Below are 23,356 nucleotides of genomic sequence, written 5' to 3' on the forward strand. Positions count from 1 at the left end.
AGTCTGCCAGCTTGTTTGCCAACTCCTTTACTTCCTCATCCCTCCGCAGGCACCTATCCCTCCATACCTGGAGATTATCTTCATTGTAGTACTTGCCTTGGTCTGTCTTCTTCGAAGTGTCGCCCTCATGGCCGACATCTTTCTCTCTATGATCCTGGTCACGGGTTTCTGCATTGTGGTTGTCTCCTTCAATATCAAGGTCAATTGGTCTGCCACTCCCAGCAGGAGTGTCGTCCCCCAACTTTTCCTTCTGTCCGTTACTGGCCATCTATTCTTTCTTCTTCCCACAGACGGCGCCAAATTGTGTAGGTGATTTTCTGACCACACTGCTCGCTTAGTAATTCAACTGTAGAACACTGGCAGAATAGATGGCACCTTGCTGACCTGCAACAGAAAGAGAAGGCTCTGGCAGTGGTTCTTCCACCCGGGGGTACTCCGACGATCAAGTCAGTATCTCTCTCAAAGATAATCAAGTGTTAAACTTATTGCTCAAAACATAAATTGCGTACCTTAGACCCACGGGGGTGCCTCTCTTTTATAGTTAACTCAATCCAAGTCCCACTAGAAGCATGACTTCTATGGACTCCAATTCAATACTGACTTTGGACTCTTCAAGAGATAAAGGTAAACTCCGTAAGAGTTTTATCCTTATCTTGGCTAAAACTCCTCTTCATTTTAGGACTCTTGTCCCTTATCCGTTTATCTCGGATTCCGATATCTTCGGAGATAACCTCGGCCTTGCCGAGATCACCTCGGTGTAACTACCAGGACACGTGGCACCTCGGCTGACACGTCGGCATCACCTTGCCACGTGTTGGTACTCTGAAAATATATCCCCACACCTACTAATTGTTATACATAATGCTTCAACTAGAAAATGAGTTATGCATTATCACAGGGATGGAAACTCAAACGAGCATGATCAGCCAAAAATGGATACTTCACATAAGGCAAGCTTTAATTGTTTTAAAATTTAATTTTGTTTGGTTTTACAGCCTTCAAAAATTCTTCTTTCTTATAACAAGACTCTCTTAGTCTTAATAAAGAAAATTATTCGCTCCCCTTACAAAATATGAGTTTAATTCTATTTGGAGGTTTGTATGATTTCGGTTGCTGTTGATTATGTTGTTTCTCTCATCTTCTTTCGAACTGTCATTGATGATGTTGATTATGTTGTTTTTCTCCTCTCCTCCTTCAAATTGGCTGATGGCTTTTTCATGGCTGTATCTATTTTTATTTTTATTTTTGGCTGTGTTAGGTTACCATTTTTACGTTGAAGTTCCCTTGCTGACGTTGCTCCTCCTTCGGCTCCCTTCAACTCCCTTCGAACTTGCACTCGCAAGGTAAGACTTCGAACTCGCTGCTCTTGATCATTGTTGTGTTTTCCCATTTCTCTGCTCTTGATCACTGTTGTTGGTTTATTATGTTGTTTGGATTTGTCTAATTCTCCAACTTGAATGAGTAATTTTTGGTTTTGTAGTTTAGGTGTCTGACAAAATGTCTGTGAGTCCTTCATATTGGTTTGGAATTTTAGGAAATTAGGAGACATGAGCACCCTGAAAGAGTTGGAAAACTTTGTTCTTTACCTGCTTGCAAAACTTTTTGCTTTATTGTTGACTATAAACTATGTTCACACCAATATTTTTGTTCATGCTTTATGCAAAAAAAAATAAACATAAATTTCTATTTCCTATAAACAAAATACTAAAACTAACACATTACCAAACAAAATGTGAGGTACACTCTTTTCAGTTCTCCTTGCAATATCTATTCCAGAAATGAAAAATAATACATGGAAGTGTAAGGTATGCATTCCTTTTAAGCACTAAATTGTATAGATTCAGTCAGTTTGTTTTTTATTTTTTTTGCCAGGAAATAACAACCACTTTTTTTATAATAGGAATGCACTTACAAATACTTGGTAGTATGGGATCTGTTACATTTGAGAGGGACACAAATGCCTTGAGAGACAGAAAAGTATTGAGGGATCTATTAAACTCCAATTCCCTCTCAAAACAAGAATGAAATCAGAATCCAGAAAAGCCCAGAGTGTTGCTATAAAAAATAAAGAATAAAAAGACATCCAGAGGGATTGCCCCCATTTTGGTCTAATAATAACCCAAACGCCCTATAACATCAATGGGCAATTTTGGCCACAATTTTCTCCAACTAAGAAAGCAATATCAGAATAATGCTTCCAGACCTTTCTGTTCAACTCAAAAATAAATAAACATATAGTTTCATAGCCATTCCCATAATTAGATTTTGATTTCTGACAAACAAATGAGGTATGTGTACAGTACTTTTGAGATCACATAATTATGAACAAATATCAAAGTTCTGTTTCATTCAAGCTAGAATAAGCTCCTTTTGCTTAGAATAGACATGTTTATAAACCAAATTCAATATTTTATCACATAATTCTTGACCATATAGTCAATTTTCTGTCAGGAACATAACCCCAATTTAAAACAACATTATGCCAAGAGGTGTTTAAACAATCATCTAAATATCGCTGACCTCTAATCCCGGTTCTGCATGCCAAGCTGTTTTGGAAGATGATGAGCAGAAACTGGTTCAATGAGAGAAGAATAGTGTTTGGCCTCGGAGAAAGAGGATGACTTATTGAGAGAGTTCATGAAAGGGCAAAGAATTAGACATTAGTTAAGAATTGGAGGCAAGTAATCTTAGTGACATTTTTTTTTTCTTTTTTCTTTTTTTATATGTTGTGACTGAGGAGGATGAACCAGACACTTCCTACTATTTTTGGGTCTCAAAGGTACTGACTCAACACACACACACACAGAGTTAATGAAATGTTTGATTCTTTAATGAGAAATGGGTGTTAATTTTTTAAATGGGTGCTAATTTTTTATTTATAAAATGGGTTTTTCTATATTATGAGTTTTGCTATTGTTTGCTAAATACTCATAAATGTCTACGAATCTATAAATACTTCTGAGTTTGCTAAATACTCTTTAAATACTGATATGGATTTTCCTATATTTATTGGGCTTTTTGTGTTTTTCTATTTTTTTCCCCCTTTATTTGGGAGTGGGGATTGGTAAGCTGTGATAAAAAAATATATATATAGTTTCCGCATTGCCTATTACTTTTTTAAGACCCTGTAAACAATTGTCCCCTTACTGCATGTTGTTGATTTGTTGTTTTATCCATTGAATTTTATTATATCAGTTTAGTCTTATAGTTTATTTAATTTCAATCTAAATTTTGTTGGTTGCTACCCATGAGCTAACCAAATAGATCCAAAGGGGTTGGTTTGATATTTTGCTTATGGTCATGTATTGCTAACAAATATTCAAAATTAATTTAAGGTTGGAAGCAAAATGAATCTGAATCGGTCTAGGTGAAGATTGAAGAAGGTGATGGAGGGTTACATACACAAAACTAATAGGACTAAATTGATATAATTAATGGCTTTGGGTTTTTGGACAAAATAAATGGGGATTTTTAGGCTGTATTGATTTGTAAATGATGGAGGAATTAAGTTAGTTAGAATTTGTTGTTGAATTACCAAGTGAAGAGTTTGCTTTTTGAATTTTATTTTATTAAATTCTTTCTTCAGAACACTTCTTTCTTAAATTTTCCCCATAACCTTATGTGATCAATTAAAGGAAGTTCCAAAAAGAAAGAGTTGAAAAAAATAAAACCCAAAGAAAAGATTGATTGATTTTTGTAAATTAATGTTTTTATCAATCATTAATTTGTATCTGTGTTGACAATGTGTTGTGTTTGTTCGTAGTGTATGCATTGGGTAACCAATTATTATTTTGCAACAATGTTTGTGTTTAGTTTGAATTGGGTGGTCTATAAAAAACCTTTCATTAGTGTGATAGTGCACGTGTTTGTTTTGAATTGGATAGTCTCTTTTAATTATCATATTGGCTTTTTTCTGTATTTTATAGGTAATATTGACTTATATTGGCTTTTTGAATTGAAGACTAGAAGCGAATGGTAATATTGACTCCTTTTTTACAGGTCTACATTTTTTTAAGCTTAAGTTTTTCTTATCTCTCTAATGATTTTGTATTTATTGTTGTGTAAACTAAACGTGTACTTCTTTGATTGATGAGTGTTGAAAGAGGGGCAATCTCGAGTGAGCAACAATCTCGATGGCAGAATTTACACTATTTTTGGTTTTATCGTTGACAAACTTTGAAAATGATTGACGTCGTATAAAGTTAAAGATTATTTAGAGGCAGATTGACGTTAAGTAAATTTATGTAGATTTGGTTTGGTTTGAGAGGTAGACATTTGGAGGTGTTTGTTATTTAGATTTTGATCAAGAATACTATTTTCATATTGGCATGGTGTGCTCGAAAGGGAGAACACCATTTTGTTGTTCCTCTTATTTTGAAGTTGTGTCTATAATAAAGGGGATCATCTTGCTCAAATGTATGTTATCTATTCATTTTTTGTATGTCATGGGAAAACAGAATTTTAGGTATACTTGATTCTCAATGTTCCTAGCTTAAGAGAGTGATAAATGAAAATTATTCAAACAAAACATTGTTTGTGTTTAGTTTGAATTAGGTGGTCTATAAAAAACCATTCATTAGTGTGACAGTGCAGGTGTTTGTTTTGAATTGGATAGTCTCTTTTAATTATCATATTGGCTTTTTTCTGTATTTTATAGGTAATATTGACTTATATTGGCTTTTTGAATTGAAGACTAGAAGCGAATGGCAATATTGACTTCTTTTTTACAGGTCTACATTTTTTTAAGCTTAAGTTTTTCTTATCTCTCTAATGATTTTGTATTTATTGTTGTGTAAACTAAACGTGTACTTCTTTGATTGATGAGTGTTGAAAGAGGGGCAATCTCGAGTGAGCAACAATCTCGATGGCAGAATTTACACTATTTTTGGTTTTATCGTTGACAAACTTTGAAAAGATTGACGTTGTATAAAGTTAAAGATTATTTAGAGGCAGATTGACATTATGTAAATTTATATAGATTTGGTTTGGTTTGAGAGGTAGACATTTGGAGGTGTTTGTTATTTAGATTTTGATCAAGACTACTATTTTCGTATTGGCATGGTGTGCTCGAAAGGGAGAACACCATTTTATTGTTCCTCTTATTTTGAAGTTGTGTCTATAATAAAGGGGATCCTCTTGTTCAAATGTATGTTATCTATTCATTTTTTGTATGTCATGGGAAAACAGAATTTTAGGTATACTTGATTCTCAATGTTTCTAACTTAAGAGAGAGTGATAAATAAAAATTATTCAAACAAAATATTATTGACACCATGCCTTTAGGCATGGGCATACACTAGTAATAATAATATTACACCATTCTTATCAATTTTTTTTATTTTCCATAATTTTTCTCCACCTACCTAAGAAGGACCATGAATAAATGTCGCCGACCCAATTTGACTCACAATCACCCCGAATGCGTATGACATTACCCCAGAAATGACACGAGCCCTAGGGATTTAACACCTCCTCCGAATCACCCATTAAAAAAAAAAAACGAACTCCACCGAATCGCGACCGTTTCGATTCTCACAAAAAAAAAAAAAAAAACCCAAAAAACGAAAACCTTCCCTATCTTCCCTCTCCTCTGTGCAACTACAAAACAAAGCAAGTTGAGCAATTTGAAGATCAGAAGCCATGGGAGTGCCGGCGTTATACAAGTGGCTGGCGGATCGGTACCCTCAGTCGATCTCCGACGTCGTCGAGGAAGAGCCCAGGGAGCTCATCAACGGCGTCTTCTTCCCCATCGATATCGCCAAACCTAACCCTAATGGCATGGAGTTCGATAACATGTACCTCGACATGAATGGAATTATCCACCCCTGTTTTCATCCCGAAGGCAAGGTACGTATTTAGTTGTCTCCGATTTCGTAACTCCAAAGTGTAGAGAGATTGTTTCACTCTTTTTCGTTTTTACTAGTGAATTTTGGAGGTGAAATCAATTCAATGAGTTGATCCAGAGAGAGAGAGAGTTCGGTTTTTAGGCTTGTCTAGGGTGTATTTAAATCAATTTCAAATTTGAGTTGAGTTTGACCAATCAATACTAGTTTGTGGATACAAAAATTGTATTATTTGTGCTAAGATTGTGCTTGTTGTAAGCATAAACAAGTTTTCTGAATCGTTCAATCTGCTGTATCTCTCACTCCTATCTTCATGATACCAAATCGGAGATTACAGTTGTAGTGATGACTTCTTTCTGTTTGGTGTTTCAATTTTCTTGTTTGTTTGGTTTGCTCTGCCAGTAGAAAGCTTGCTAAGATTTTTCTATTTTTTAGCTCTGAAAATATATTATTTACGTTTGGAAGTAATACATTGGAAACATATTATTGAATCTAATACAATAATGTTGTTATGTTCCAACAACTATAAAGAAATAGCACAAAGATGTTAGAAACTTGGACATAGTTAATTGTTTCTTTATGCTAAGTAATGTATGATGGATAATTCATTAGAATTCTATAAATGATTTTTATCCTTTTAGATAAACTCAAGTCCTTGCATATTAACTAGATGTTGTTACGATCCCACATCGATTAACAAAGGCAATGACCATGTGAAATGTGCATATAAGCCTCTTGGGCACCCTCCCCTTGTAAGCTGGTTTGCAAGGGTGAGTTCTACTCAAAGATCGTAATAGAAGCCTAGAGATGTAAGTAGACACAGAAAAGATTTTACTAATCGAAACCATATGAAATCTAAGTCTCAGGGTGAATGTAATGATTTTAGCAAGGGGTAGAAGTTAAAAGTATTTTATGACAACCATGGTATCTCTTTGTTTGTGAAGTTTTTTAAATATTCAAACTCGCAAAGTTTTACGATTGATGGTAATCCCTTCAAGGCTCAGTAGATCATTGCAATAGTGATATTATCTAACAAACCATTGCTCAATGGTATTGTATGTTAAGACAATGTATTATATGAAAAAAAAAAAAAAACACTGGATGAATAAAGAAATGCAAATGAAGAAGAAAATTATTAAGGCAATTGTTAGAATTGACAAAATTTGTAAGCACAGGTGATTCAAAGAGTTTCCATTAGAGGTAGCAATGGGTGTGGGGGAAGGGGGCTCCCAATCCTTTGACCACCAAAGAGGACTTACACCCAGCCCTTGGCCTAACCTGGTAGGCAACATGAAAACAATTGTATTTGCAAACTTCATATTGTCTTTGTTTTTGAAAATATGAAAAACAAAAATGGAAACCAGAAACAAAAAAAAATATTAAAAATGAAACCTAATGAGCCCTAATCTATTTTCCAAAAAGGTGTCACAACCAATGACCTTTTCCAAAGGAGAAGGCCCAATCACTCTCTTTGTCCTAAATGGTGTGTGATGTGCTAGAGGAACTCGGAATCGGCGGATCATCTATTTTTGCATTGCCCAGTGGCTTTTGCTTTATGGCAGCGTTTGTTTGGCCTATGTGATGTTCAATGGGTTGCTCCGCGGAATTGCATTCATGTGCTTCGTGTTAGGTTTGATGGGTTTGGTGGCAACAAGAGAGCCGAAAAAGCCAATAAAAAAACTCATCCAAAAAGCTCACTTCATTTGATAGGAAGCCACAATGTAACAACATCCAATTTCAACCACTGAACATGTTTCCTCAAAATCTCATTCGCAGCAACAACAAATGAATAAACTGCATAAATCAAGACAAATGCGATGGCTCCCTCCACACTCACCTTACCAAGATACAAAATCAATGAAAGTGACACAAGAGTAACGAGCTACACGTGGAATATGTGGCATGGGATACACCTCTCACATTGCTTCAACTTGCATCTCCATATAAGTGCGATTACTTTAAGTTATTCACACTTTAATGTATTTTATTCTATATATTATGTTGTTGGTGTTAATATTTAAATAAATTACCCTTACATGTGATTTGAAACAAGTTTGCTTGATTTAGGTTGCACAAACTGCTTATAATCTAAAATAAATTCTAATGCTAACCATGTTAGCATTGTCATGTTCGGATTGATATGATCACAAGTAGGTTAGGTCTGTGTCTTGATATTTGACACGTTCAATTAAATGGATCATATTAGTGTTGGGTGTTTTGGACACGAACCCACGATGACACGACACAACATGACATGATTCCTGCCTCACTTGGGATGAGGATATTCTTAGAGAGCATTTGGATCAAGGATTTACAGGCGATTTGTGGAAGGAAAGAAAAAAAGAAGGCAAAAAATGTATGAAATAGAAGTTAAAATTTTTCACTTCCCTATCTTTTTCTCTCCCCCTCCATAATCCCAGAATTCTGAATCTAAACACAGTCTTAAAAGTTTCAAAGTGACGCTGGAAATAGCAATCTTGACGAGCGGCAATACATGAGATCAATGGTTTTCTTGGACTAAAAAACAAGAAAAAAGAAAAACCCAAGCACGTTAGATAGAGTATTAGTTAATAATACCCAATGGATTCAAGTTTTTAAATATCATTGTCCTAATTTAAATGCCCAAAATTAAATTGAGAAAACTTTTCAAATTCTTGAATTTTTGCATGAAGCATGGATATATCAAGGAGATTTGTCAAAATTCAACAAGTATCAGGTTCTCTGAGTGTTCAGAATGAGTTTAAAATTAAAAGACTTGAGTTTGTACTCAGAAAAGTGAACAGAAAACACAACTTGTTTGAGAGTCATTAGAAGTAAAAGAGAAACTAAATTAGATCCACATGTTTTAACTCTCCATATAACCATAAAAAAAAACAAGAGGCCCTTCAGCATTATATTAATCCGTATGTTGCAAAAGAATCATTCCACAACTACAATGCTAGAATAAGGTTAAAGTTGACAGCCATAGAATGAGGAATAGTACTATAAGCCATTATGACAATAATGGGAAGAAATTATAATAGACAAATGAGATTAAGGCTTTGAATACTCACACACATTCATATATATATATATGTGTGGTATAGATATATTATGTATGTCCACATATACGTATTTCGTCTTTTTCCTTTAGACAATTTTATACTCGACTCAATAGGATTTTTTTTTTCTTTTTTTGGGCAGGTATTATGTTCCAAGTGCCAAACTAACATTTTGCTTCAGAACATCAACTAAATACAAGATCAGGACTTTGTTCAAGTAATTGTGCTTTACATCATTTATATGAGCAAGTAACAAAACATACTCTCTCTCAAGAATGCTCTTGATAAGTGAATACCATGTGAAAGTTAAATTCTACAAATGAAGATGTGCTATGTCAAGAGACTTAAAAAGGGCCCAGAACTGCATTGATCCACAAATTCTGTTTGGTGCGGAAGTGAACGACTACAATGCTAACATTGTCAATTACATTGTAAGCTAACTCAAACCACCAAAAACAGCACTAATGTACAATAACATTCATCAAATTGAATTACTTTGCACCTACTCAAGTTTCACTAAACAGGAAGGATATTTGAACATATTTTCCATCCAAAGATTTTCACTTTATTCAGAACTTTCAGCAGCCAAACCTTCTTCCAAAATGCCCCTTCAACACTCGCCCCATTTGAAGAACTGACCCGTGTTTGTCTTCTTTGCAAATCCATCTCCAAATGATATGCGGATTAACAGAAAAAAGGCCATTTTTAGTAAAGTGCCAAACCAATTTGTCATCAGCAAGCCTTAGGGAAAAAGGGATTTTACATATCAACTCAACTTCAAAATCCAAAAAGCACTATGTGATGAGAGCTTCATTGCATTCCAGACATTAGTGCTTTCATCAATAAGTGAGCAAACTTTAGCATCAACATGGAATCCGTCTAACTTTCCAAATCATTACACACCAAACATTCAAATCACTTCAAATACTTTCTTGCAGATTGCACACAGAGTCTATTGCCTTTGACGATGAGGGAACTCTCAAATGTGCATGGGTATTTTAGCCTGCAGGATCATTTTTTTTTTCTTTTTCTTTTTTATAGTTTTCCCATAACAAAGCTCAATATTGTTGTGGAGAGTCTCAAGCATCCTCAAAAGCTATCTGCAAGATAAGGAAACAAAACCATAAGTTGATAAGAGGTTCAAAGTAATATACATGAACACAATTGTAGTAGAGATGAGAAGGCAAGTGAATTTGCTTAATAACAAATAAATTGAAATTAGCAACCAAACTCAAACTCACATAAAGGAAAACGGACCAAACATCATCATTTTATTAACTATTATTGTAGAGTCTTAGCTACTCTGTCAAGTAAAAGATGAAATGACTGATTCTTCCATAATGCCATTTTTGGAGTGGTAAAGTAACTCTGGATTCCCCACATGGATTTTGACCAGACTAGATGGCTCACTAACTGTCAAATATAGAATAGCATGCAAGGAGAAAGGCTTAAAAACACAAAGTGAGTTTTTGCCAGGTTTGGAAATTTGAATGATCAAAAGTCTTGCCTAAGATTGTGTTGGAGGGAGGTTTTTTCAATTACGGAAAGGACTTCTTCTCAATTATCTTGAAATATCTCTTACTCCTTTATCATTTTTTTTCCTGTCTCTTAATCCTTTATCATTTTTGTTTTGGTCTCTTAATCCTTTATCACCTATGAGAGTTTTCTACATTACTGGATAAAGCCTTATTTTAGAATAGAGCATCCAAAGCACTTATCAAGCAAATTTCTGGCATACCTTGAAAAGAGGAGCAAAAACTCACAATGCAGTTTAGACGATGAGCATGCATACATCCTAAAGTTTGTTTCCACAACAACAAAGCCATCAGAACAAAAAGGTAATGACAATAGTCAGTACATTTTTATATTTAAATTTTCAACAAAACATTGGAAAAATACAGAAAATCACAATTGTACAAGCTGTAACTGCAGGTTTGTAACAGATTGAGGAAGTTGTTCTCTTTAGGGTTAAAAATATTGTCGATGCTCATGGAGGTGTGTTTGTATTTGGTGGAGTAGGCGAACGTACTCATGAAGCAGATGAAAAACAATATCAACATTCCAAGTGAAATGGAACCACTCATTAGCTCTTGTCTTGGCAATTTCAAAAAAGAACAAATAACTCGATCTAATACAAATTATTGAACCATTTATTTTGTTGCCATTGGAAACATTATGCAGCTAGCTAATACATCATATGTCAACATTTCAATTGTTGATGTAACAGATCAATTTTCCCAAAATATATTCCATGCTGCCATGGATATGATACATTATGCTGTCTTTGGCACTGCTATATGTTTTGCATAAATGGGACACACCAAATTTTCATGTCCCACCTAAGTCCAAAAAATTGCAAAAGTGGAATACATAATTCTAATTCTATTGAAATGAAACTAGAAGCCACGATATGGACTACAAATAGATAACATAATGAAATTAAAGACAAAGGAAATTTTGTCTGCCAATTACCTAGAATCAAAACAGTAGTACAGGAAAAATGAAAGATCAAGAGAAAAGGCACCATCTAGCTTGGATTGTGAATGAAGAACCTGGACAAAAAAATATTTTTGAGTGAGTTGGTGACAAGGATGAATTAGAGAACTAATGTATTCCAAAAGTAAAAGTGAACCTTTAGAACCTACAGAGTAGATTTTGATTGTCATCCATAGGTGAGCATGGAAGACCATGAACATAGTGACTAAGATTTTGGATGATTGATGAGCTCCACATCTTTAGAGATTGTCACTTATACGGTTTAGGAGAGAAGCATTGTTGTCTTTTTAAGGATAATAAAATTCTTCAATTTGCTAGCTATTAATTCTAAGCAAGACCCTAAAATCTGAAACTCAAATTTATGCATAAGCTTATCTATCATCAGTAAATTTCAAATTTACTAAAGTCAAAACTTGAAACAACTCGAAATTACAATGATGGTAACAATAGAAGAATTATGTTTGAGTGAGTTAGTGTCGTGAAGAGTATCAAAAATTGATGCTATACTTTGCAATAGACTTCAAAAAACCAGATTTATAAAGTTCAAAGCTTGTACATGCATATTTTTTCAAAATGAGATGTAATCTTAAGGTCCTAACAAAAATGCAAACTCGAAATATAACTGAAGCATGGTGCAGAAGTAAAATTTTTCCTTCCATTCAGGTACTTGTAGAACAAAAGTGCAAGGATTCTATTGTTTACTTAAACATAGATGAATTAATGTGGGAACAAGTAGAATTTTAGAAGAATGGCAACTGATTATGCATGAATTGAGCTCAGGGTGAGTAAAAACAGGGGAACAAACTTGGTACAGAAACTTGAAACCAAACAGTATCAATAGCCACCCTTTGACATAATAAACCTAGAAAAAATTCATCTCTTATGCTCAGTTTGTTTTGGCGGAAAATTTTTTTGGAAAAATGTTTGTCACATTTTCTAGTGGTTAGTATGATAGAAAATGAAAGTTAAATGGAAAATGTTTTCTATGGTCAATAAAAAAACAAGCATTTTTTAGTGAAAAATTCTTTACACTTTTGAAGGTGAAATTTTTTTCCTGTAAGACATTTTTTGGTCCAAAGTCTTACCGACACCACCACATTATCACCACCGCCACCGCCACTGCCACCGCCAGCACCACCCCTACTACAACCGACACCACCGCTAATACAACCACTAGTACATTAGTTTCAAGTTGCAATCAAACATAGGAGATCATTTTCTAGAGAAAACATTTTATACAAAAATAGGTTGCGTTTGGTTTACTTTTGGAATCGTGATTCTAATCAAAAAATTTCAAAACTCATAACTAAACACACAACTCAAAACTCAATTCAAAAACTATTTTTAAAATTCATAACACACAATTCAAACCTCTTTTCAAAAGTCATAACCAAACTGTTTTCAAAACAAATAAGGCACTTTTTCCATCAGCACCTATGAATAATACAACATAAGATAACAATTGAAAATGAAAATTGAAAAACAGAGCAGTGTGTTTAATAATAATTAATTAGTAATGTATTCGTAATTTTAACATTCACAACAAACTGAAACTCTTCTACGATCCAAAAGAAGTAGATAGTAAACTCTGAGTTGTGATAAAAATCTGAGATGATATTGATAATGATAAAATAAATAAATAAAAATGGTATGATAGATGGTGTGTTTGTTTGTTTGTACCTTGTAGTTGGCCTATGATCTAGTAGAATAAATAATCGACTATTTTTTAAATAGCCTATGATCTAGTAGAATAAATATATCTAAAGCTAAGACTCTTATTCCAAACATTTTTTAATATTTCATGTTTTGGAGTTTGCCAGAAGATTTTTGGAGTGGCAAAGTAGCGAGGATTTCTCTCTAGTGTCTGCTAAGACACTTCAGTCTTTGGTGAACCCTATCCAGAAAAGAACCCGATTTTATCAAAGATTAGAGAACTATTTGTTATTATTAGATGAACTTCCCCATATGTTTTCTTCTTATTGTTTTCCATATCGCCCACTTCATGACAAGTCTAAACAAATCAACATGTAAATTTAAACAAACAAATCCAAAAACTCTATACGGTATACCAATTTCTAATAGTTTCCTATATTTTTTTAAATATTTGCCTAGTATTTGAATTCTAAATAATACTCCAAGTAGGGTAGATGGCTTATAGCGATCCCGGGTTTACCCTTGTTATACCGTGATCCAGACATGTGTCCGTGGATGTTGGTAGTTGTTTATTGTCTTGTTTGCATCCTTTTTCTTCGTATTTGAGTTATGGGATGTGTTGGACAGGTTTGTTTCAGGTTGGTTGTGTTTGGGAGCCTAGTGTTGCTGCCCAGATTTTTGGACCTTCGCTCGAGCGAGGAGTTGGTCGCTCGAGCGAGAGTTGAGTTTGTGTCTGGTGGGTCGAGCCAGAGTGGCTTCGCTCGAGCGAGTGATGGCGTCTGGTTCTGGACCTGAGAGTTGTGTTTCTTGGCTCGAGCGAGCTTTTCTTGGCTCGAGCGGTCTGGTTTGTTCTTCACTCGAGCGAGAGGTCTGTCGCTCGAGCGTGCTTCTGGTTGCAGACCTGAGGGTTTGAGTTGTTGGCTTGAGCGAGCATTCTTTAGCTCGAGCGCACTTTTGAGTTTTTGGCTCGAGCGAGAACTTATTGGCTCGAGCGAGAGTTTTCTGTGTCTGGTCGCTCGAGCGACAAAGGCTTCGCTCGAGCGAGAGTGTTTTATATCAGCGGACAGTAGCGATTTTGAACTTCACTTTTTCACTTTCTTTTTGATCCAAACCCTAGATCCGTGACCCTCTCTCTCTAAACTTACACTCTCTCTAAGAATTGATCTCCCTAGAGTGTGAATCTAGCCTCGGGCCTTGTTAAAAAGATAGAGGGCGTTGAGAGCTTTGTTTTAATCTGAAAAAGTTGGGATTTGGAACACGTTGATCTTCGAGTCTTCATCTCCTTTTTGGCTCAAACTTCGAGGTAGGGATATCCTACTCCTCTCTATGGATTTTGTCTTTAAATTTTAGTATTTTGAGATGTTGGGGTTGGTTTGGTAATTTTGTAAAAGTTGGGGTTTTATTCATAATAAACCTACATGCATGATTGGAGTAGAGAAATGGAATAAATGTTGAATCATTGATGAAAATGGGACCTAAGGGTTGAAATGGTAATTATGGATAACAACCTAATTACGTTGTTTAATTAATTGGGATAATTAATTGTGAGAAATGAGGAAATGAAATGTTGATTGAATATCCATTGTGCATTTATTTTCTGTTTAGAAATAACTGTTTTGGACTATCGGTGGAGGATAGTCGTGATTGTTGTAGACAATGCATGATGATTAGGCAAACGGAAACTAATCAATGGAATGTGTCATGGAATTTGACGGTTGATAGAATACATTAACTATATGTATTGAGTGATTGTATATAGAACCATTGTGTTTGTATACGTTATGTGTAGAGGAGGAGAAGGGGGATGTACTCTGCGGTTTAGGGGAAGATAGGGGATGTACCTCTAAACCAGATAGTGTTGGGAGAAGATAGGGGATGAACTCCGTAGACACAGCTCATATGCTTGTCTAGTAAAGTGAAGATAGAGCTCATATGCTTATCTTTGTGAAGTGTGGATATAGCTTATATGCTTATCTGTGGATATTGTTGATATACATATCTGTTGTAGAATGTGGATATAGCTTATTTGCTTATCTGTGAATGTGGATATTGTTGTTATACATATCTGTTGAGAATGTGGCTAGTGCTTATATGCCTATCCGTTGAAAAAGGGAAAATGAAAAGTAATTTGGACTCATTGGTCGTATGACATAAATATGTGATTTATGTGAATGTATCAGTGTTGGCCATCTATCAATTGCTAACATTTTAGTCATTGTTCATGGTTGGTTTAGTGTATTTCTACTGGGCTGTGGCTCACCCTATATGGGAATATCATTTTCAGGTACAGGTAACATGCCACCTCCAAGGACATAGCTTGGGAGGCTATAGGCGGGCACACTTTTGTTGATTTACTTTTGATGTATTACATGTAAACTCAAGCCAAGGGCTTAACGTGTATGAGTTAGTACTCTTTTGTTGTAACCAAATGTTAACTTGGAAAGCTGTAAGCCCGTAGGGCATTTTGCTTTTGTTGTTAACATGTAATACTTATGTAATAGAACTCGGATAAATGGAAGAATGTGGAACTTTTGCATCTCAATGCATGTCTTATTTGATGGGTTTAATGTTATTATCTTGAGGGCGTGACATGGCTTCTCAACTCGCATTTAATAAAGGAAGCCTAAATCCCTCCAACTACTAGACCAGATTGCCCACATGGATTTTGACAAGATTACATGTGGCTTTGTAACTGTCAAATGTAGTCCAGCATGCAAGTAGGATGGTTTAAAAATACAACTTGATATTAAAAAAAATTCCCTTCTTGCAAGGCATGGAAGTCTTAATGATCAAAAGTCTTGCATGACAATGTGCAGTAGGGACGCGTTTACAATGTAGTATCAGGAAAGGACTTTATTCTCAATTTTCTTCATATATCTCTTGCTCCTTTGTTACTTATGAGAGCTTTTGCCATGACTGGGCAATAGTATATGAATATATTCTAAAAAGAAATTTAAAAAAAAAAAAAAAAAAAAAACTCATGACAACTCAAACTCAAAAAATAGTGACCCACTGAATTCAAAATTGTAGCTCTCTCCCAAGCCAAGAAGCATTGAGTTAAATCAGAGCAGCCAAAGTCTTTACCAAGCATAATTCTGGCATACCTTGAAAGGAGGCAGAAAATCTTGCAATGCAGCTTAGACAGTAAGTATGAATACATCCTAAAGTTTGTTTCCACAACAACAAAGCCCTGAAGAACAAAAGGGTGATAACAACAATAGTTAGTGGGTTTCACTATTTAAACTGCCCACAAAGGCTGCGTTTGGTTTAGTTTTGAAAGATAAGATTCAAAAGAGTTTTCAAAATTTGAAAATTTATTTGGTTGTATATTTTGAAATTAGTTTTGTAGGTTTGTAGTTTGGAATGATTTGAAATTTTTTTGTAGTTGAATAGATGGGTGTAAGAGAAAAAGTGATTGATTGATGTGTAGGATGTGAGAGAAGGAAAGATGAGATAGAAAAAGTGATTGAAAACAATTTTGGGAAAATTGTAAACCAAACAAATTTTGGGTTTTGAGCTCTCAAAAATAGTTTTCAAAACTAAACGAAACAAAGCATATTTACTATATTTTTTCACAGAAAACTGAGAAAATATAGAAAAATAAACTTTTACAAGCTGAACAACAAAAAGAGCATAGTATTCAAAGTCACAACTACATGCTTGTAGTAGAGTCAGGGTAAAAATAAAATAAAAATGAGAATGAAATTCATCCATTCAGTTGAGGTATATAGATAAAAAAAGGAAAAGGAAATATTTGAAAGGAAAAGAAAAAAGGAATGAACGTAAAAACATTGTTGTGTGTTGATACAGGTGAAAAATAGAAGCTATAAATCAGAATTATTAGAGCTGATGTGGAGATGTAGTTGAAGGCACAAAATGATCAATTTGAGTTGACTAGACCATAGTAGCACAAGCCATAGTAGCAGGAAACTCTTAATTTGGTGATGCTTCTTAAGAAACACAATTCCACGCTTTCAAATAAGAAACTAGCAAGAAACTCGCTCATTTTTAGGAATAAACTTGCTTTCAACTGAGATAGAATCTCTCAAGCATACAAATCTTAAAGAAATAAAAGAAAAACAACTCAAACTTATTATAGTGCTTTCTATGTACATAATATTTATTTATATTTAATAAAGACAATTTGTAGTTGATATCAATCTCCAACAAAACTATGTATTTTAACAAATATATTAAAACTAACTAAAAAGAAAAAAATAATTTATAGAATATAATTATATATTTAATAATTTAATATATAAAATATATGCATGCTCCAATATAGGTATGATAGATTGTGTTTGCTTGATTGTAAGTTGAAAAGTTGCTTGATAAAAATTTAAATGTTAAACTAAAACAAATTATTTGATAGGTATAAGATCAAATTTAAAATTTAAAATTTAAAGTTTAAATTTAAAATTTATTATTTTTAATTATACTTTTTTAATTTTTATATTGTGATGGCAAAGGATGCAAATATAAATAAATCCTCATTTGTGATAAAAATCTGAAATTGGTAATGATAATATAAATAAATAAATAAAAATGATAGGACAGATTTTGTGTTTGTTTGTTTGTACCTTGCAGGTAGCTGCTTATACTACGACATCTACTTGAGGAATGTATTGGATGATGGGCCAATATTGTTTCCCCTTTTCACACTTCTGTTTCAGTATTGGATTACATCCCCAGATCTCCAATGACAAAAGCGAGGGAGGGAATCCTTGTTTTGGAAAGGTCGCTAGCTCAGGGCAATACGCGATGCATAGATGCAAAAGAGAGGGAGGCAACCCTTCCTTTGGAAAGGACGCAAGCTTAGGGCAACTCCAGATATCAAGTGTTTGGAGAGAGGTGAGGTTTTGAAACTCCTCATAAGAGAGTCTTTCCAGATTTGGGAAGTTGAAGATGGTCAAATTGATGAGAGAGGTGGGCAGGAACATCCCTTCTTCTGGAAAGGACACCGTATCTCCCCACGGCCAACCTCCGCCATTCAGGTCGAGTCTTGTAAGAGAAGAGAGTTTGTGCAAACCCCATTCTAATGGAGATGGAGGTGGAACTGGAAGTTGACCCACGTCGTCCACTCTCAAACTCCCGATTCGAAGTGAAATGATGTTGGTGGGGAAACTCCCTTCCTTGACAAAGTAGGAGACCATTCCTGCTCTGCAATCAACTAAACGCAGCTTTTGAAGCGAAGTGAGTTGGTTGATGTTGTTGTTCTCATCACGACCACCAAGTGACAGGGGCTCCAGATTATAACAATCGTATATCTGCAGATGATTGAGATTCTTGAGATTCTTGAGATTATTGGCTTCAGGTAAAGATTTGAGACTGCTGCAACGGTTAATTTCAAAATTTTCAAGAGATGGACAATCAATTTTGATCCCTTCCTCTGCAAAAAGTGACTCCAGATTTCTGCAACCCTCAATCCCAAGTTGTTTTAGTGTGGATGGTAGTCCACCTTTTGACAATAAATATGTGAGTGATGCACAGTCAAAAACCTTCAACTCTTGCAGATTATTGAGTGTCATCAACTCGGGTAGGGACTCCAAAGCATCACACCCTAAAACCCCAAGTTCTCTCAGCATAGATGGCAAACCTTTCATTGGAAAAGAGATCAGACTTGCACAATTGTGGATTCTAAGCACCCCAAGAGATGTGTATGTGTGCAGATCTTGTGGCAGTTTCTTCAGCATTCCACACCAATCAATTGTTAAATACTCCAGTCTCGTCATGCAAGGCAGCCCCTTATGTTGCTGCTTTTTCGAACCTTCTCCTCCTTTTTCTTGCTCTTCTTCAAACAAGCAAACGAGTTTGTGGCAATAAGAAATATGCAAATGGCATAGGGAAGGGAGACATACTTGTACTCTTACCTTATTCCGCCACAATGTTATGAGTTCTTGGCAGTTATTAATGTCCAATTTCTCGAGTCCCATCAAATCTCGAGTAAACCATGTCGGTAGGAAAACCAATTTTTCAACATGAGAAATGCTCAAAGCAGTTATTGAAGTCAAATGCTTAGACATTTCAGTAGCCAGTAACTCTTCATCAATTGTGCTTGGATCGCAGAGGGAGTCGGGAACTGTAACATGGCTAATATCCAAGGTGAGGGAACCAAGTTCAATCATGTTCTTTGTCCCTGAGAGTGCTGGAAGGCTTGGGAGCATAACATTATTCATTGACAAGGATGCAAGTGATGGCTGAACGAGGCTCGAAACATCAATCAACAACTGTGGACAACCATCAATTTTGAGAGAATTGAGACAAGGAAGATCATTTGGTAATCTTCCAACAAGTATGGGACAATTTATGATGGAAAGCTCACTGAGATGACTGAACGGCTGAACTCCCTCTGTTTCAAAAGCAGACCAATCCTCCCATTCTGTCATAAACTCAAAGCTCAGTCTCTCTAGAGAGGGGAAAGGTTTGGCACCACACTGCTGCCCATAGAACTCACAACCTAGGCGCTTTATTGTACTCATTCCTTCAATGTAAAGGTCCTTAAGCATGGGTAGTTGTCCAAGTGGTGGCAAAGATGTGCAATATTTACTACCTTTTAATCGCATGAATACCATTTTAGAGAATGAAACATCTCCAACCCAGTTTGGAAATTTTGTACTACCATACCCACTGATGGTGAGTCGTTCCAAAAATTTGAAAGGCCTCATCACGTCAAGCACATCCCTCTGAACTATGTCATTCTGTGAACTATGAGATTCATCCCATTCTAGTGATAACTCTTTTAACTCCTTAGACATTAAATTGGCATCCACTGCATCCTTAACACCACTGACATTCTCCATTCTTGATATGTGTATTGCCCCTTGAATATGTGATAGGTTTTTCAACTCTCCTATTTTACGCCCTCGATCTTTACCCACCATAAAATTTGACAATGTTTGGAGATTAGTTAATTTACCTATATGTAGTGACATCTCTTCTGATGATGGAATATGTACCCCAGTCATGTCAAAGTGGCGCAAGTTCACTAGCCTTCCCATGTTTAGAGGCAACTTCTCAAGTTTAACACAAAATTTCAAAAACAAGACTTGTAAATTGTAGAGAGTTACCACCAACTCAGGTAACTTCCTAATTTGAGAATAGGATACATCAAGGTACCGTAGGTGCTTTAAATCTCCAATGGAATCTGGTAGTTCATCTATCCCAGAATAACACAAACGCAACTCACGTAAGCACTTTAACATTGGCAACAAATCATGAATCAAGTACCTTGTTGTGTAGTTGAATGCACTCGGTGAAAACCTTAAGAAGGTTCGTAAACATTTGGCATCATAGAAAGCTTTGAATTTTCTGATTCCTTCATATTCACTACCAACATAAGATGAATGTCGAGCTTTGTCTGAAATCTTGTTCTGGTTGCCACCTTCTAAATTATTCTCCAACCTAAAACAGATGTCCCCTACAACTGCTTGAGCCAAATCATTGATGAGGTCATGCATTATGAATAGCAATTTATTATGCCTTGACAATTGGAAAAATGACCTAGACACCAATTCGTGAAAATACCTGCGGCCTACATCTTCTATTTGTTCTCCACCTTCTGGGTGTTCAATTAAACCTTCTGCCATCCATAACAAGACTAATTCATCCTTCCTAAATTCGTAATCCTTTGGGACAATTGCACAATAACCAAAGCACCTCTTCAAATGGGAAGGGAGATGATGATAGCTCAATTTCAGTGCTGGGAGAATGCCACTTGCCTCGTATGGTTTATCCCATATATTGTTAGCTAGTACCATTTTCCATTCATGCTCATTTTGTTCACATTGTAATAAGCCACCAAGGGCCCTTGCTGCCAGTGGCAAGCCTCCGCACTTGGCAACAATTTGCCTGCCAATTGATTCCAATTCTGGATGTTCACTAATATTTATATTCTTGAATGCATGACGGGAAAATATTAACCAGCAAACATCAGGTGATAAGCTTGGCAAATTGTGAAATTTAATCGTCATCACCTTTTCCGCAACAGCTGCGATTCGTGTTGTCACAATGATTTTACTTCCATGTGCTCCAGCTCGCAATGGAGATTGTAGTGAACTCCACTCTTCATCTCTATGGTTCCACACATCATCTAAAACAAGCAAAAACTTTTTTCCTGCCAGCATGACCTCAAGTTTACTTTGAAGGGCAGTTAACTTTGTCAAATCGCATGACTGGAGAGTGAATGACTCCAGAATTGCCTCTGTTATTGTCTTAACATCAAACTCGTCAGATACACAAACCCACGCTTTTAGATCGAAATGGTTTTTGACACCATCATCATCATAAATGAGTTGAGCCAGAGTAGTCTTGCCAATCCCACCCATGCCGGTGATGGGAATGACATCGACTTTGTTTTGAGTTGGTGTATCTCTAAGAAGCAATTCAACAATCCGTTTTTTATCTTCATCTCTGCCACAAACAAAAGGATCATCCAGCAAATATGTAGTTTCTCGTCTCGGCCACGCATTTGTAGGCTTATTAGTCCCCCCAATAGCCTTTTTCACCAAACCAAGTTCGTTAATTCTTGTAGTAAAATCTTGTAACTGACCATTGATCTTCTTTATCTTGGACCCAATTGTGAAATTGAATGAAATCGCACTTGGAGTAAAACTAGTGCAACAAGTAGGAAGGAGGAATCGTCGTACCTTCCTACGTGTGCTGGCCTCACCAACATCAACATCAGCATCAGTCTCTGCCCTGATCAGCTTCTTGCGTAGAACTTCAGTGGCAACCTCATCCAGCACATCATCCGCATCGTAAACCAAATGCTGGAGCTCTTTCAGCCACCTATTGACAGTCTCGTCAGATATCTGCTTGTCCTCTGCATCAGCAAGAACATGGTTTATATCTTCGAATGACTTCTTCAGCTCCTTGATGGAAGTGGTGACACCGTCACAACGCGCAAAGTTGATTAAATCAGGGGACAACAACTTGTCAATCACAGCTTGAAGCAATGGAGAGATAAAGATCCCCACCACATCCATGTCTACTCGTCTTTGTTGTGAAAGAGCCCAGGAAGGAATGTATGAAACAAAGCAATATGAGAGAGAGCGAGAGAGAGAGAGAGAGAGAGAGAGAATTAAGGAGCAGTTTGAAACTGTGCAAGTTTCTGTTTCAAACAAGTTTGGATGAAGAACATGATTTTCGATAGTTCTCTCTGTTCTCTATCAAACTGGGTATAAAGCAGATAGGGCCCCCTCCCTCTCTACTGTTGAAATCATAATCATACATAAATCAATCTCATTCTCAATGCTGTTCAAAAAAAAAAAAATTTCTCAATCTCAATGGCTCACTTTTTAATTTTTTTTTAGATTATGCCAAATAAGACTTTACATCCCCCTCTCTTTCTACTATCAAATCATAGTCATAAAGTAAATGAAAGAAGACAATAATGGAGGCCCATCTCAGTGGCCTACTTTGCACTCATTTCTCCGTATTTCAGTGGCATCTATGCTAGCTTATAGGACTAAAGAAATTGAAATATCACCTCGCAGTTGTTGTTAGATAAACGGGAAGGGGTGGTTGTGTATTTATTTTGAAAAGTAATTAATGTTTGGTTTGAGTTTTTTGAATTTAGTTTTTTAAAAATTAATTTTTTTATTTTTTGTATTTTTTTTATTTTTAGTGAATATTTTTAAAATTTTAAACATTTTTTTTAGTTTTTTAGATGCACCTTACTTAGATGTATCTAAAAAGTAAAAAATTTGTAAAAAAATATTTTAAAAAATTAATAAATACATAAAAATACAAAAAATATATTGAATTCTCCTTTTTTTTTTATATATTTTTGGTATTTAGTGAATTTTTAAAAAGTTTTTTCACAATTTTTTTATTTTTTAGGTATATTTATGTTAGGTATATCTAAAAATTAAAAAAAAAATATTTAAAATATTAAAAAAATTCATTAAAAACAAAAAAAAACACGGAAAATAAGAAAGTAGAATTTTCTGAAAACTATTTTCAGAAAAACAAAACCAAACAAGCCGTATTTATTTTGAAAAGTAAGTTAAAAATTAATTTTTAATTTTTTTTAAAAATATATAAAAAAAATTAAAGAGATGCTATGATTTAAAAAATTAAAAAATAAAAAAAAAATTAACTTCTAATTGAGTTACCAAAACAAGCTTAAGATATAAAACATAAATGACAAAAGGAAAATGAAACGAAACCGAGTAAGTGACGGGGTTTTAAAGAAAATAAGACAGTTTTTTTTTTTTTTTTTTTTTTTCTGAACGCGTACACATCGGTAGTTGGGGTGGGTGAGATAGGTGACTGCATTGACTCCTAATTTTGATAAAGGGATTGTTTGGAATTATCTAAATA

General features: G+C 35.2%; 1 protein-coding gene and 1 pseudogene across 4 annotated transcripts in view; one reads left to right on the forward strand and one right to left on the reverse strand.

Annotated features, from left to right (window-relative positions):
• Positions 1-5,429: 5,429 nt before the first annotated feature.
• LOC145820239 (nuclear pore complex protein NUP107-like) overlaps positions 5,430-23,356 on the forward strand; it is a 244,678-nt pseudogene continuing 226,751 nt past the window's right edge. Inside the window, exon 1 of the transcript XR_014361424.1 lies at positions 5,430-5,847. The product of XR_014361424.1 is annotated as a nuclear pore complex protein NUP107-like (transcript). The remainder of the gene's footprint in view (positions 5,848-23,356) is intronic.
• LOC145820238 (putative disease resistance RPP13-like protein 1) lies at positions 9,027-22,308 on the reverse strand. 3 transcript variants are annotated; one of them, XR_014361422.1, is made up of 4 exons: positions 17,614-22,308; positions 16,138-16,223; positions 11,357-11,436; positions 9,027-9,984 (listed from the first exon to the last, which is right to left on the reverse strand). XR_014361422.1 is itself a non-coding variant. In XM_082915301.1 (2 exons), exon 1 carries the CDS (start codon positions 22,015-22,017, stop codon positions 17,629-17,631), a length of 4,389 nt encoding a protein of 1,462 aa, XP_082771427.1. In that variant the 5' UTR covers positions 22,018-22,308; the 3' UTR covers positions 15,227-16,223; positions 17,614-17,628. The 3 variants fall into 3 exon arrangements, 1 of the variants encoding a protein (XP_082771427.1); XR_014361423.1 differs by lacking the exons at positions 11,357-11,436; positions 16,138-16,223; positions 17,614-22,308 and adding an exon at positions 10,623-11,343; XM_082915301.1 differs by lacking the exons at positions 9,027-9,984; positions 11,357-11,436 and having other exon boundaries at positions 15,227-16,223.

Source organism: Camellia sinensis, chromosome 2 (genome assembly GCF_055761805.1).
Source record: "Camellia sinensis isolate YWXY chromosome 2, ASM5576180v1, whole genome shotgun sequence".
NCBI classification, from domain to species: Eukaryota; Viridiplantae; Streptophyta; class Magnoliopsida; order Ericales; family Theaceae; genus Camellia; species Camellia sinensis.

Bases quoted from the DNA above. Each gene is read 5' to 3' on its own strand.
- LOC145820238 (XM_082915301.1), bottom strand. From the start codon at position 22,017: ATGGATGTGGTGGGGATCTTTATCTCTCCATTGCTTCAAGCTGTGATT.